General features: G+C 36.4%; 1 protein-coding gene across 9 annotated transcripts in view; it reads right to left on the reverse strand.

The window, feature by feature from the left end:
• EPHA5 (EPH receptor A5) overlaps window positions 1-12,643 on the reverse strand; it is a 408,104-nt gene that overhangs the window by 14,126 nt on the left and 381,335 nt on the right. For all 9 annotated transcript variants that reach the window (XM_005208053.5, XM_010806168.4, XM_059887773.1 and 6 more), the window contains one exon: window positions 1,437-1,630. In XM_005208053.5, coding sequence (XP_005208110.1) covers window positions 1,437-1,630 — 194 coding nt within the window. The remainder of the gene's footprint in view (window positions 1-1,436; window positions 1,631-12,643) is intronic.

Consider the following 12,643-nt stretch of genomic DNA (forward strand, 5'->3'; position numbering starts at 1 on the left):
CCCTCCCCCTAATATCTGCAGCTGATTGATTGCAGGACCAGCCCTCCACCCAATTAATACCCAAATCCATGGATGCTCAAGTTTCTTATATAAAATGATATAGTAGAGTCAGCCCTCTATGTCCACCCATACAGAGTGTTGGCCATAGAGTCTTAAGCTAAATCTGTTAAATGAAATCTAGCAAGTTGAATTCTATGTAATACATATGTAAAGTAATATGAAATTTTGTTAGAAAATTTTCAACTGCTCTCAATCTATAATGATGATGTTGAAATTAATACAATTTAGAACTTAAAATTTCTCTTTATGATTTCCTTTCCTTACATCAATTTGTGACAACATAATTCAAACAACTAGAGAGAAACACAATATTTTAGATGACAAAAAAAAAAATTAAAAGCAGTTACTTTGGGAATAACATAAGGAGTAATCTCTAAGATGTATTCTCCATTTGCTACCACAGAAAGCTAATGATGCCTGAACAGAGTTTGAAGATTCATTCCTCATTTGTATTTAAAAATGACTCTTTGTCTAGTAAACAAATGTTTATACCAGAGTCACAGAACTTATGTAACTTTATCAATAAATTGTTTCTCATTTGGTGCATACTATGGGTAGTCAATTCAGCTACCAGAAGGATACCTTTTCTTGTAGAGAACGATAACTGCCTTATATATAGTGAAAATAATAATCTGGTATATTTCCTAGTACATAATCAAAATGATGTCCTTTATTGAGAGGACAATTTTGTAATTTTTCAAGTAAACGAGTTAAGAATTCTTTATATAAGATAACATTATTTAAATGCATTTACAGGCATTCAGAAAAATTTTAAAAATGCTCATTTGCTCACACAAGTTTTTTCCACAAGATTACTCATTTATTAGTTTCAAGTCCTGTTTAAACTACACAGTAAATGATTATCCAAATGTCTATACTCAACTGGATAAGAGGAAAGAGTCTCTTAAGGAGTTGTTGATGTTTATAGAATATGACAGGTTGAGAAATCTAGCTAAGGAAATCAAGAGTAATTGTTATATATTTCTGGTTTAAAATTTTTTCAGTGATTAACTGGCTTTTTCCTGTGATCTTATAATCTTATTTCCCCATCCAAACCTACGTAGGGTTCAAAGCACTGGAAAGTACATATATTTGGGGATTTTTAGGAAATATTACCTGAATTTGACTACAGTTAACATTTATCTGAAACTGGTAGGTTACACTATTAGATTAGGTATAGGTGTTTTTAAGTATAATTTAATCGTTTATATTTCATTCATGTAAAGAACATTATGCAAAAACCATATTCAAATAAATTAGTGTAATATAGGTTCATAGGCTAATATGTGTACAAAAATAATTTCATTAACTTGATATCTATGGCATTAATCTGAATTTGCAATATTCAGAAAAATCTCCCCAGTCTGGCCTTGTACCTGCTTGATGCATTAACCAGTGTCTTCAAGCTACTTGGGTTACGGATCAGCTTGTCCAACATGTTGACAATTTCTTCAAACTTGGGCCTGCTATTTCGATCTTTCTGCCAGCAATCCAGCATTAATTGGTAGAGAGCAGCAGGGCAGTCCATGGGGCTTGGCAGACGGTAGCCTTCCTCTACGGCTTTAATCACCTGTGTAAAGTGAAAGAGAACGGGTCCCCCAACACCACAGATTAAATACAGAATAGTTTGAGAAATTTCCCACTGCTTAGCTTGCATCCTTACTCTTACTCTTGCAATAACAACCAGCATCACTGCCTCTAACACCCTTCATTACTCCTTTTGCTGCAAAATACGATGAAAAGAAATAATAGGCTATCATACAAAGATAGGCTTTCCTCACTTATGATAAAGAAAATAAATGGTAATCATTTTTACCTAAAATATTGATAAAGGGTAATTTATAAAATTAATTGACATAAAAGTAAATAGTTCATGCTTTATTTATCCTCACATTCTGGAATCAAATAGAGATTAACTTTTTTAGTGATTTCTCTGAAAATTTAATGTCTTTTTAATGAAAAATTATGTGTAGAACCACATTTTTAAAAATAATAGAAGCACAATTTTACTTCTAAAGAGACTTTTGGATGGCAAATGATGGATAAGTCAAAGGCTAAATTAGTATAACTGTCTCCTGTATCATTTTATAATATCAAGGTCTGGCTGTTTATTATAACCTACTGTTTTCAGTTGGGAATTTGGAATGACTGTTTAGTAGTGTGAGCATTATAAACATCACTGATTTTAAATGCAACCACACATATGAGTATCAAATTGTGAGTTTTTTTTTTAAAACAAAAACATTCTTAATGTTGCTGCTGCCATCAAACTATCTAACTCTAGAATTGTTCATGTTATCAAACAATAATACATATGTTATTCAATGATTTAAATTCTAATATTTAAATGATACCAAAAACCAATAATGATGAGCATATTTCTCAAATCCTATTTGAATATTTTCTTAATGATTGTTACGTGTTTGTTTCAACAAACACTTTAGATTTGACCTGACAATTAGAAAAAATAGGATTATAATAGAGAGTTTATAAAGACAATTTTGAAAGGTTGGAGAGAAATCAGTCTTCTAATGATAAAGGAAACAGCATCTGAACAAAAGCAGGGGCAGATGGAGGAAGACAAAATGGCAGATTTCAGAGACATTTATAACACATGGGTAGAGGGGCTAGTAGAGAAAATTTTTGAGAGAAAATAAGTTCAAGCCTTTCATGCTGGTTGATTTTTGCTGTTAATTTTAGGTAAGAACATTTATGGGGGTGGGAAAGGTTGACAGGTATAATTTGGAGCTTGTTTTATTTGAAGTAAGTTTAGGCAACTGTAGATGGCAATTTGCAGGAATCTGGCTAGAGTACAGGAGATATTTGGGCTGATAATATGAATGTGAGGGTCATCAGCACTTGGTCACAGCTTGAGGTCGGGTGTAGTTTATAGCTCCCTGGGAAGGACACAAAATAAAGGTTCCTGAGAAGCACCAATAGTTAAGTTCAGGCAAAGAAATAAAAAGAACTCAAGGACTCTGAGAGTCATCTACTGCTTTAGTTGACTCAAAAAAATACAAAAAGTTAAAAGGCAAGTCATAGTAGAAAATATTTTAAAAAATTATAAGATACAGTTAACATATCTAGTGTATTAAAATCTCACACAGTATTGAGAAGTAAAATAATAAAACAACAAATAAGAAATAGGTACTAATAAAAAATTTACAAAAGAAAAAAGTGCTAAATCAATTCTGAGAAATTATTATCACTATTGATCAAATAAATGAATAGTAAAAATTAAAAGTGCCATTTGTACTCCTATATTTATGAAAGTTCATTAATTTGCTTATTATAAGACTCCACATTGTTTATAAGGACAATGGTTATTCTCTAATAATGTCTATGTAGCAGAATTAAATGTCTTAATAGAGTTTATATCATGAAATATTTTACTATGCAGTGAAAGTAGTCATTCATATTTACATAAAATCTATCTTATAATGTTCTTGTCCTCAAAGCTTAATACTAATTACACCTACTTTTTTTTCTTTGACATCTATTTTTAAAAATTATTTTCTTTCCTTCTCTGACCATCTAGTCTTACAAGTCAAGGGTCCCCAAACTCCGGGATCTAAAGCCTGATGATCTGAGGTGGAGCTAATGTAATAATAATAGATATGAAGTGCACAATAAATGTAATGTCTTTGAATCATGCCCCCTTTTTTCTTCTCTCCCAACACCCCATACTCTAGTCCATGGAAAAATTGTCTTCCATGAAACTGGTCCCTGCTGCCAAAAAGCTTGGGGACTGCTATTATATGTTATCATGAAATGAATAAATTAAACCAATTCCTTAGTTTTAAAGGAATTTGTAAGTTATCTGATCTGAGAAATTATTTCCAGAATATATTACTTAATTTTCTTTTCAGCTGTAATTTTATATATAGATATAATATTCTGTCTCTAAGCTAACTTAGAACTTGGCCCTGTAATTAGGTTATTGAATTTAATTCTAAATTCATCTTTAGAATGTATATTTAAAATATATTTAGTGCTATAATTTTAGATTTTATATTTGGACATTGTGCAGTTTTGTTTTTGTTTTTTTTTTTCATTTTTACCTATTGTTCCTTTCATGGCTTGAGGTAGAAATGAATGGTGTTACTACTCTGGTGGTTTGTGAAAAGCTAGAAATCTACCAAAGTTCTATGTAGGCTGTTCATTTTACCATAAAATTTACAATGTATGGCCAATGAATCATAATCTAATGAATTGACTTTGTTATTATGATTATATTTCTTAATATACATGGTTGAGATGAACAAATGAAAAGATAATAAATAAAAAGATAGCCAGAATTTTTACAGACAACCTGGCACCATTTCAGACTTCTATAACTGAAATATTGTCATATGCTATGCATTTTCTTGGCACTGACATGTAAATCAATAGTCTGAACACAATTTAAAGAATGCTGCCTCTTCTTCCAATACATATGTCCCAACACTGAGCACTATTGTGATAAGGCAGTAATTACCTGATGGTGACTCTGTTGGGCCCTTTCCATGATGCAAGTATCAGGAGGTTCATCTTTCAGGTACATATACCCTTTCTGGGTATGGTTTGCTTTTGCTACCCACAGAGCTCTAGCTAGTATTTACAGGTTGGAATGCCTGATCCACAAACGTGAACTCACACCTAACATATCACGTAACAAGAATATCCACATCATAGTAAAGGATCTGTGAGCTTATCACATACATAAGGATATGCTGGTAAATATTTAACAACTTTCTCTTCTTGGGGGGAATTTATAACATTGCTTTGTTGTTGTTGTTGTTCAGTTGCTAAGTCGTTTCTGACTCTTTGCAACCCCATGAACTGCAGCATGCCAGGCTTCCCTGTCCTTCATTATCTCAAATTCATGTTCATTGAGTCAGTAATGCTATCTAATCATCTCATCCTCTGTCACCTTCTCTTTTTGCCTTCAATCTTTCCCAGAATCTGGGTCATTTCCAGTGAGTCGGCTCTTCACATCAGGTGGCCAAAGTACTGGAGCTTCAGGTTCAGCATCAGTCCTTCCAATGAATATTCACGATTGATTTCCTTCAGCAGCGACTGGTTTGATCTTCTTGCTGTCCAAAGGACTCTTCACCGTACCACAATTTGAAAGCATCAACTCTTCAGCGTTCAGTCTTCTTCATGGTCCAACTCTCACATCCATACATGACTACTGGAGAAACCATAAGCTTGACAATAAGCACCTTTGTTGGCAAAATAATGTCTCTGCTTTGTAATACACTACCTTTATCGTTGCTTTTCTTGCAAGGAGCAAGTCTTTTTTTTAAAATTTCATGGCTGCAGTCAGTCTGCAATGATTTTGAAGCCTAAGAAAATAAAATCTTCCACTGTTTCCACTTTTTCCCCTTCTGTTTGCGATGAAGTGATGGTACCAGATGACATGATCTTAGATTTTTTAATGTTGAGTTTTAAGCCAGTTTTTACACTCTCCTCTTTCACCTTCATCCAGAGGCTCTTTAGTTCCTCTTCACTTCTGCCATTAGAGTGGTATCATCTACATATCTGAGATTGTTGGTATTTCTCCAGGTAATCTTCACTCTTCACTTCACTTCATTCAGCCTGGCATTTCACATGATGTCTCTGCATAGAAGCTAAATATGCAGGGTGACAATATACAACCTTGAAATACTCCTTTCCCAATTTTGAACCAGTCAGTTGTTCTAAGTCCGGTTCTAATTGTCATTTCTTGTCCTGAATGCAGGTTTCTCAGGAGACAGGTAAGGTGCTCTGGTACTCCAACTCTTTAAGAATTTTCCACAGTTTGTTATGATCCACAACAAAGGCCTTCACATAGTCAATGAAGCAGAAGGTTTTTTTTTTTTTTTTTTAAAGTTTCCTTGCTTTTTCTGTGATACAATGGATGTTGGCAATTCGGTCTCTGGTTCCTCTGCCCTTTCTAAATCCAGTTTGAACATGTGGTAGTTCTTGGTTCATGTATTGTTGAAGTCTGGATTGAAGAATTTTGAGCCTAACCTTACTAGCATGCAAAATGAGTGCAATTGTCTGGTAGTTTGAACATTCTTTGGCAGTGCCCTTCTTTTGGATTGAAATGAAAACTGACCTTTTCCAGTCCTGTAACCACTGCTGAGTTTTCCAAATTTTCTAGCATATTGAGTGCAACAGTTTAACAGCATCATCTTTTAGGATTTGAAATAGCTCATCTGGAATTCCATCACCTCGACTAGCTTTGTTCATAGTAATGCTTCCTAAGGTCGACTTGACTTCGTACTCCAGGATGTGTGGCTCTAGGTGAGTGATCACACAATTGTGGTTAACTGGGTCATTAAGACTATTTTTGTATAGTTATTCTATGTATTCTTCCCATCTTTTCTTACTCTCTTGTACTTCTGTCAGGTCCATACCATTTCTGTCCTTTATTGAGCCCATCTTCCCATGAAATATTCCCTTGGTATCTCCCATTTTCTTGAAGAGATCTCTAGTCTTTTTAATTCTACTGTTTTCCTGTTTCTTTGTATTGTCCATTTAAGAAGGCTTTCGTATCTCACTGTGCTATTCTCTGGAACTTTGCATTCAGTTGGTTATTTCTTTCCCTTTTTCCTTTGCCTTTCACTTCTCTTATTTTCTCAGCTATTTTTAAGCCTCATCAGACAACCACTTTTCCTTTTTGCATTTCTTTTTCTTGGGGATGGTTTTGATCACTGCTTCCTGTACAATGTTATGAACTTCCAACCAAAGTTCTTCAGGCACTCTGTCTATCAGATCTAATCCCTTTAATCTACTTGTCACTTCCACCGTATAATTGTAAGGGATTTTATTTAGGTCATACCTGGGAATGGAACTTCACTGTTGCTCAGATAGTAAAGAATCTGTCTGCAATGCAGGAGACCAGGCTTGATACCTGGGTCGGGAAGATCCTCTGGAGAAGGGAATGGCAACCCACTCCAGTACTCTTTCCTGGGGATTCCCATGGACAGAAGAACCTGTCAGGCTACAGTCTGTGGGATCACAAAGAGCCGGACATGATTGAGCAACTAACACTCCAAACTCCTGAATGGCCTAGTGGTTTTCCCTACTTTTTAAAATTTAAGTCTGAATTTTGCAATAAGGAGCTCATGATCTGAGCCACAATAAGCTGCAGGTCTTGTTTTTACTGACTGTTTAGAGCTTCTCCATCTTTGCCTGCAAAGAATATAATGAATCAAATATTTTCTTACTTATCTGATATAAACACTCCCTCTATGTCAGCTGCAAGCTACCAACACAATCTCATTCAGGTGGAAATGTTCTGAAAATTCTCTGTTATGTGCTGGTTCCAGCAACCATTATACACAGTTCATTATCCAGAAGCAACAAACCTCACAGAATGCTGGAAGACTTTTAAAGACACCACTGAAGCACAAACATGGAGGCAACACTTTGATAGGATTAGGTGTCATTATTCGGGATGCAGTTTATGTATTGAATCAGAAATTTCTACATTGTTCTTTATTCCCAGTGATTCTTGCTAGGTGACAACAGGTTATAGATGTGACCCAGGGCACTCTGGACTATCTGTGAACAGGTACAAGCACAAGAGAAGAGGTGTCTTTCACCATGATGGCCAAGATTATTGATACTGAAGAGCAGGAAGCATTGGAACTGCTTTCACACAGTTGGGGCAAGGAGAAATTTATGTGGACCCCAGGTAAAACTCTAAGGGGCCCTCTTGTTACTTCTTTATAACAACTGTGAACAGAAAATGCTTACCTCCAAGAATGAAAGATTGATTCAGCCTACCAGTTAAGCCACCATGATTTGCCAGGTTGTTGGTGATGGGAAGTCAGAATGGATGCTGGAGGAGGGAGAGGTTAAGAACTATATGAGGTCCTGAGATCAGCTGAGGGGCTAGTTTGGTCTGTAATCGGCCTTTTCTGAATTTTCCTTCAGAAAGAAAAGCCTACAGAATCATGGAACAGATGCTTCTGGAACTCGTGTGGAAAAGTTGCTTTGTGTTGCAAAAAAAGTGGAGCATGGCAACCACAAAAATCTGTCTCACATATCTTCATCTGCAGGCATGGTAACTGACCTACAGACCTTAACCCTAACACCTCTAAAATTCATCATCATGTTATACCAAGGCCATGGTCTGTGTAGATTCAAAGTGAAAGTCGCTCAGTTATGTCTGACTCTTTGTGATCCCAGGGATTATATAGTTCATGGAATTCTCTAGGCCAGAATATTGGAGTGGGTAGCCTTTCCCTTCTCCAGGGGCTTTTCCTAACCCAGGGATTGAATCCAGGTCTCCAGCATTGCAGGCAGATTCTTTACCAGATGAGCCACAGGGAAGCCCAAGAATACTGGAGTGGGGAGTGTATCCCTTCTCCAGTGGATTTTCCTGACCCAGGAATCAAACCGGTGTCTCCTGCATTGCAGGTGGATTTTTTTTTTTTTTTATTAACTGAGCTATCAGGAAGGCCCTTGTATAGATTACTCCCAATTACTGAATATGCTACTGATAAGATAGACACATTCCTATGAGACTCCTACAACAGCCAGTGTTGGCTTGGGGACTCCTTGGCAGCCTTAGCAACCTCTCTTAGAAGTACACTTTGGTCTCAGATGCTGGCCTCCACCATCCTTCCTCTGATCTCTATCTGGGACCAGATTTGCATCACAGTCTGACATCTCTCCCAGCTTCCTCTCATCCTTTCCTCTTTTTCCTCACAAGCATTCCCTTTAAGAATACAATGTATATGGAATTCCCTCTTGACATAGGCTTCTTGGAGGATCTAAACTAGTCCAGGCATTATATAATAGATTGTTGTTGTTCAGTCACCAAGTCGTCTCTGACTCTTTGCAATCCCATGGACTGCAGTACACCAGGCTTCCCTGTCCCTTACCAACTCCTGGAGTTTGCCCAAGTTTATGTCCATTGAACTGGAGATATTATAGGTACTAAGATGCAAAATATATGTATATTATCTGCACTCATTTTTAACACATATCTGCAAAATAAGAATCAATACACATTTTACAAGTGAAACGTGACATTTCAGAAGGTTAACCACTGCACACATTCACACAAGTAACAAGTGGCTGTGGGAAGACTCACATCTAAGTCTCTCTGGCATGCAATTATGTAGATCTTTCTATCTAAGCGCTGAGTCACTCTACTGAAATGAGAAATTATTACCTCCCCAGAAAATAATTTGGGACAAGTATGGATATTACTGGGACTTCCCTGGTGGCTCAGACGGTAAAGTGTCTGCCTACAATCCAGGAGACCAGGGTTCAATCCCTGGGTCAGGAAGAGTCAGACTTCTTCCACCATAAGAAAAAAATTAATATCCAGAATTAAAATGAGCTATTTTGAAAGATAGTGCATTCTTCATCACAGGAGATGTGAAAGTGTAGGCTGGATAAGTGAGTGGCAGGAAATTGGTAGGGAAACGTCAAGCATCAGCATGAGCTCTGAAGAATTAGTTTCTACATAGACTGTGAATGCTTACGTTGCTTGGTATTCACTCGAACCTTCACAGATGAGTCCTTCATAGATACGAAGCTCCTCCAAAGTAAATGGAGTTTAATAATATATTCCTGGAAATTATCTCAAATGCCACAGAAATAGTTTCATATAGACTAATTTTTTCCCCTGGTATTTCTTCCCTGTTTCCAATAGCTATTAAAAAAGTATCAAGTGTATCTTTTTCTTCATACATCAATCTGAGAGAATTCCAGAGATTAGAAAGATCTTAGAAATCTGTTCAAATCCATTTCCTTTATAATCACTGAAGCTGACCAAGAGCCATCGAATCAAAGATTATTCTATTCTTTCAATTTAAAATTTTTGTTTTAGTTGTTTCTAAAAAGCAAGGTATAGAAATTTTAGACTGATATTTATGTCTCATTTTTCCCCAAAAAGGTAGGAATTTCCATGAAGTTACCTACCAGTCCCTAAACTAATTAATTGCATCCAAAGGCAGCGTTATCCTTAGAAGACCAATAATCATTTGTCCAGTAGACTCATTGAGACCAAGAATAATTTGCTCAAATTATTGCTAATTTGTCAAATCTTGGTAATTTGGAGTATTTGGGTGAGAACTAAACTCCTCATACTTCAGTTAATTACAGTATGCTGTATGTTACCATAAACTGTTCTTTTTTGTTTTGCCATTAAAAACTTCAGCAATGCTGTATACATATACACACATCATTCTATCCCATCAGAAACTGAAACAAACAAACAAAAAATTGAGAGAAAGGGAGGCACATCTAGTACAAGGTGAGTTCACATCCTTTGGGAGTCAAAGATATTTGTCACCTTAAAGGTATGATTTAGGCTAACAGAAATGGTATTAGAAATCTGAATGAGAGAATAGCATTGGAACATGTATACTACCATATGTAAAATAGATGATCCAGTGCAAGTTTGATGCATGAAGCAGGGCACACAAAGCTGGTGCCCTGGGACAAGCCAGAGTTTGGGGTGGGGAGGGAGGTGGGAGAGGGGTTCAGGATGGTGGGACAAATGTGCACCCATGGCTGATTCATGTTGATGTATGGCAAAAAACATCACAATATTTTAAGGCAATTATCCTCCAATTAAAATAATTAATTAAAAATTAAAAAAAACACTTAAAAATTTAAAAAAATGTATTGCTTAAATAAGTTTTTAAAACACTTTATAACTTATGTGCTTAGTATACACTATGTATTCATTTTGTTTTTCAGTTGCTAAGTCATGTCCAACTCTGCAACCCCATGGATTGCAGCACTCCAGGCTTCCCTGTCCTTCATCAACTCCCTGAGTTTGCTCAAACTCATGTCCATTGAGTTCATGTGGCCATCCAACCATCTTATCCTCTTTCACCCCCTTCTCCTCCTGCCTTCAATCTTTCCCAGTATCAGGGTCTTTCCCAATGAGTAAAAGAGATTGTCACTAAATATAAAAATGCAACACACATCCTCTTATTTTGTTTCAAGTTCTGAAAAATGTTGACATTTAAAATGTTTGTTGTAAATAAGGAAGCTTCTACTGACAACAGGATATAATCTTAGCTTCCCAAACTTGAATCAGAGTTCATGGTCTGATATTTACCTAAAATCATATTCGTCATCTTAGCTGGTTTTTATTATATGTTGTCATGGCTTTTCTCTGTGATGATGGAGGCAATCCTAAATCAAAACAAACCTACTGCAGCATTCTGTCTCCCTGACACAGCAGAAGGGCTCCTCTGAGAGATTTAGATTATTCTGCATGTCTTGGTAATGTAACATTTTCATGGTAGCAAAGCCCTTTTAGAATCAGACAATATCTAGAATGCAGAGATGACAGAAAAGATCATTTAAAACTGCCAAATCAGTACTTCTATTTTGCTTTCTGAGAATCATTTTTCAAAAGAAATATTCAGTGATCGTGGTTTTCAAATATAGTAGATTTGTCATGTTTCTTGGATACAAATTTTGATAAGAAATTGAGGCATACCAAACTTAATATTTAACTTGCTGAGAAAATGCAAGACATGTGTTGGACATTCTATTAAAGGCAGACATTTTAAAAAGATCTTTAATTGTATAGTAATTTTCTGTAAGTTCTTAGAAAACCCAACCAAGGCCAAAATATTAGCTTTTATTTTTATTGTGTTCTGAAAATATTACATTAGCACTTCCTTGTATCTTCTAAACAGTTTTAAATAAAGTTATCTGAAAAAGTATCAATACTCTCTAATGGCTGAAAACAGGAAAAATATCTTTTCCCAATCCTTCACACCTTTTTGTTTCTATGTCCTTTTCCATGTAAATTTAGATTGTCCATTCACAATGAGCTGATTATGGGAACTGGACTGATCCTCTGATTATGGGATTGGACAATGGAATGTGCAGGCTGAAGTGCAATTGGGCTTATTCTCACCCTTCAGTCACATGGCAAATGAGCTCATATCTAGGCTAGCCTGCTGGTCTCTGATAGAAGATGAGGGCCATGTGGAACAGAGCCAAGGTGTACCAGTATATATCAACCAGTCCACAGAAGCATGAGCAAGCCCAGTCCAGATCAACAGAAACACATATGAGCTTTCACCTAACATTATATTCTACTTTGATCTATAATATTTATGACAGATAAAGCTATGTCAGGCATGATGGTCAATAATGTGAATAATAATGCTACATATATTATACACATATTTCAGTTCAGTTCAGTTCAGTCACTCAGTCGTGTCCTACTCTTTGTGACCCCATGAACCACAGCACTCCAGGCCTCCCTGCCCATCACCAACTCCTGGAGCCAACCAAATCCATGTCCATTGAGTCGGTGATGCCATCCAACCATCTCATCCTCTGTCATCCCCTTCTCCTCCTGCCCTCAATCTTTCCCAGCATCAGGGTCTTTTCAAATGAATTAGCTCTTCGCATCAGGTGGCCAAAGTACTGGAGTTACAGCTTCAACATCAGTCCTTCCAATGAACAGCCAGGACTGATCTCCTTTAGGATGGATTGGTTGGATCTCCTTGCAGTCCAAGGGACTCTCAAGTCTTCTCCAATGCCACAATTCAAAAGCATCAATTCTTTGCTGCTCAGCTTTCTTTATAGTCCAACTCTCACATCCATACATGATCACTGG

The sequence above is a fragment of the Bos taurus genome, chromosome 6 (genome assembly GCF_002263795.3).
Source record: "Bos taurus isolate L1 Dominette 01449 registration number 42190680 breed Hereford chromosome 6, ARS-UCD2.0, whole genome shotgun sequence".
NCBI lineage: Eukaryota > Metazoa > Chordata > Mammalia > Artiodactyla > Bovidae > Bos > Bos taurus.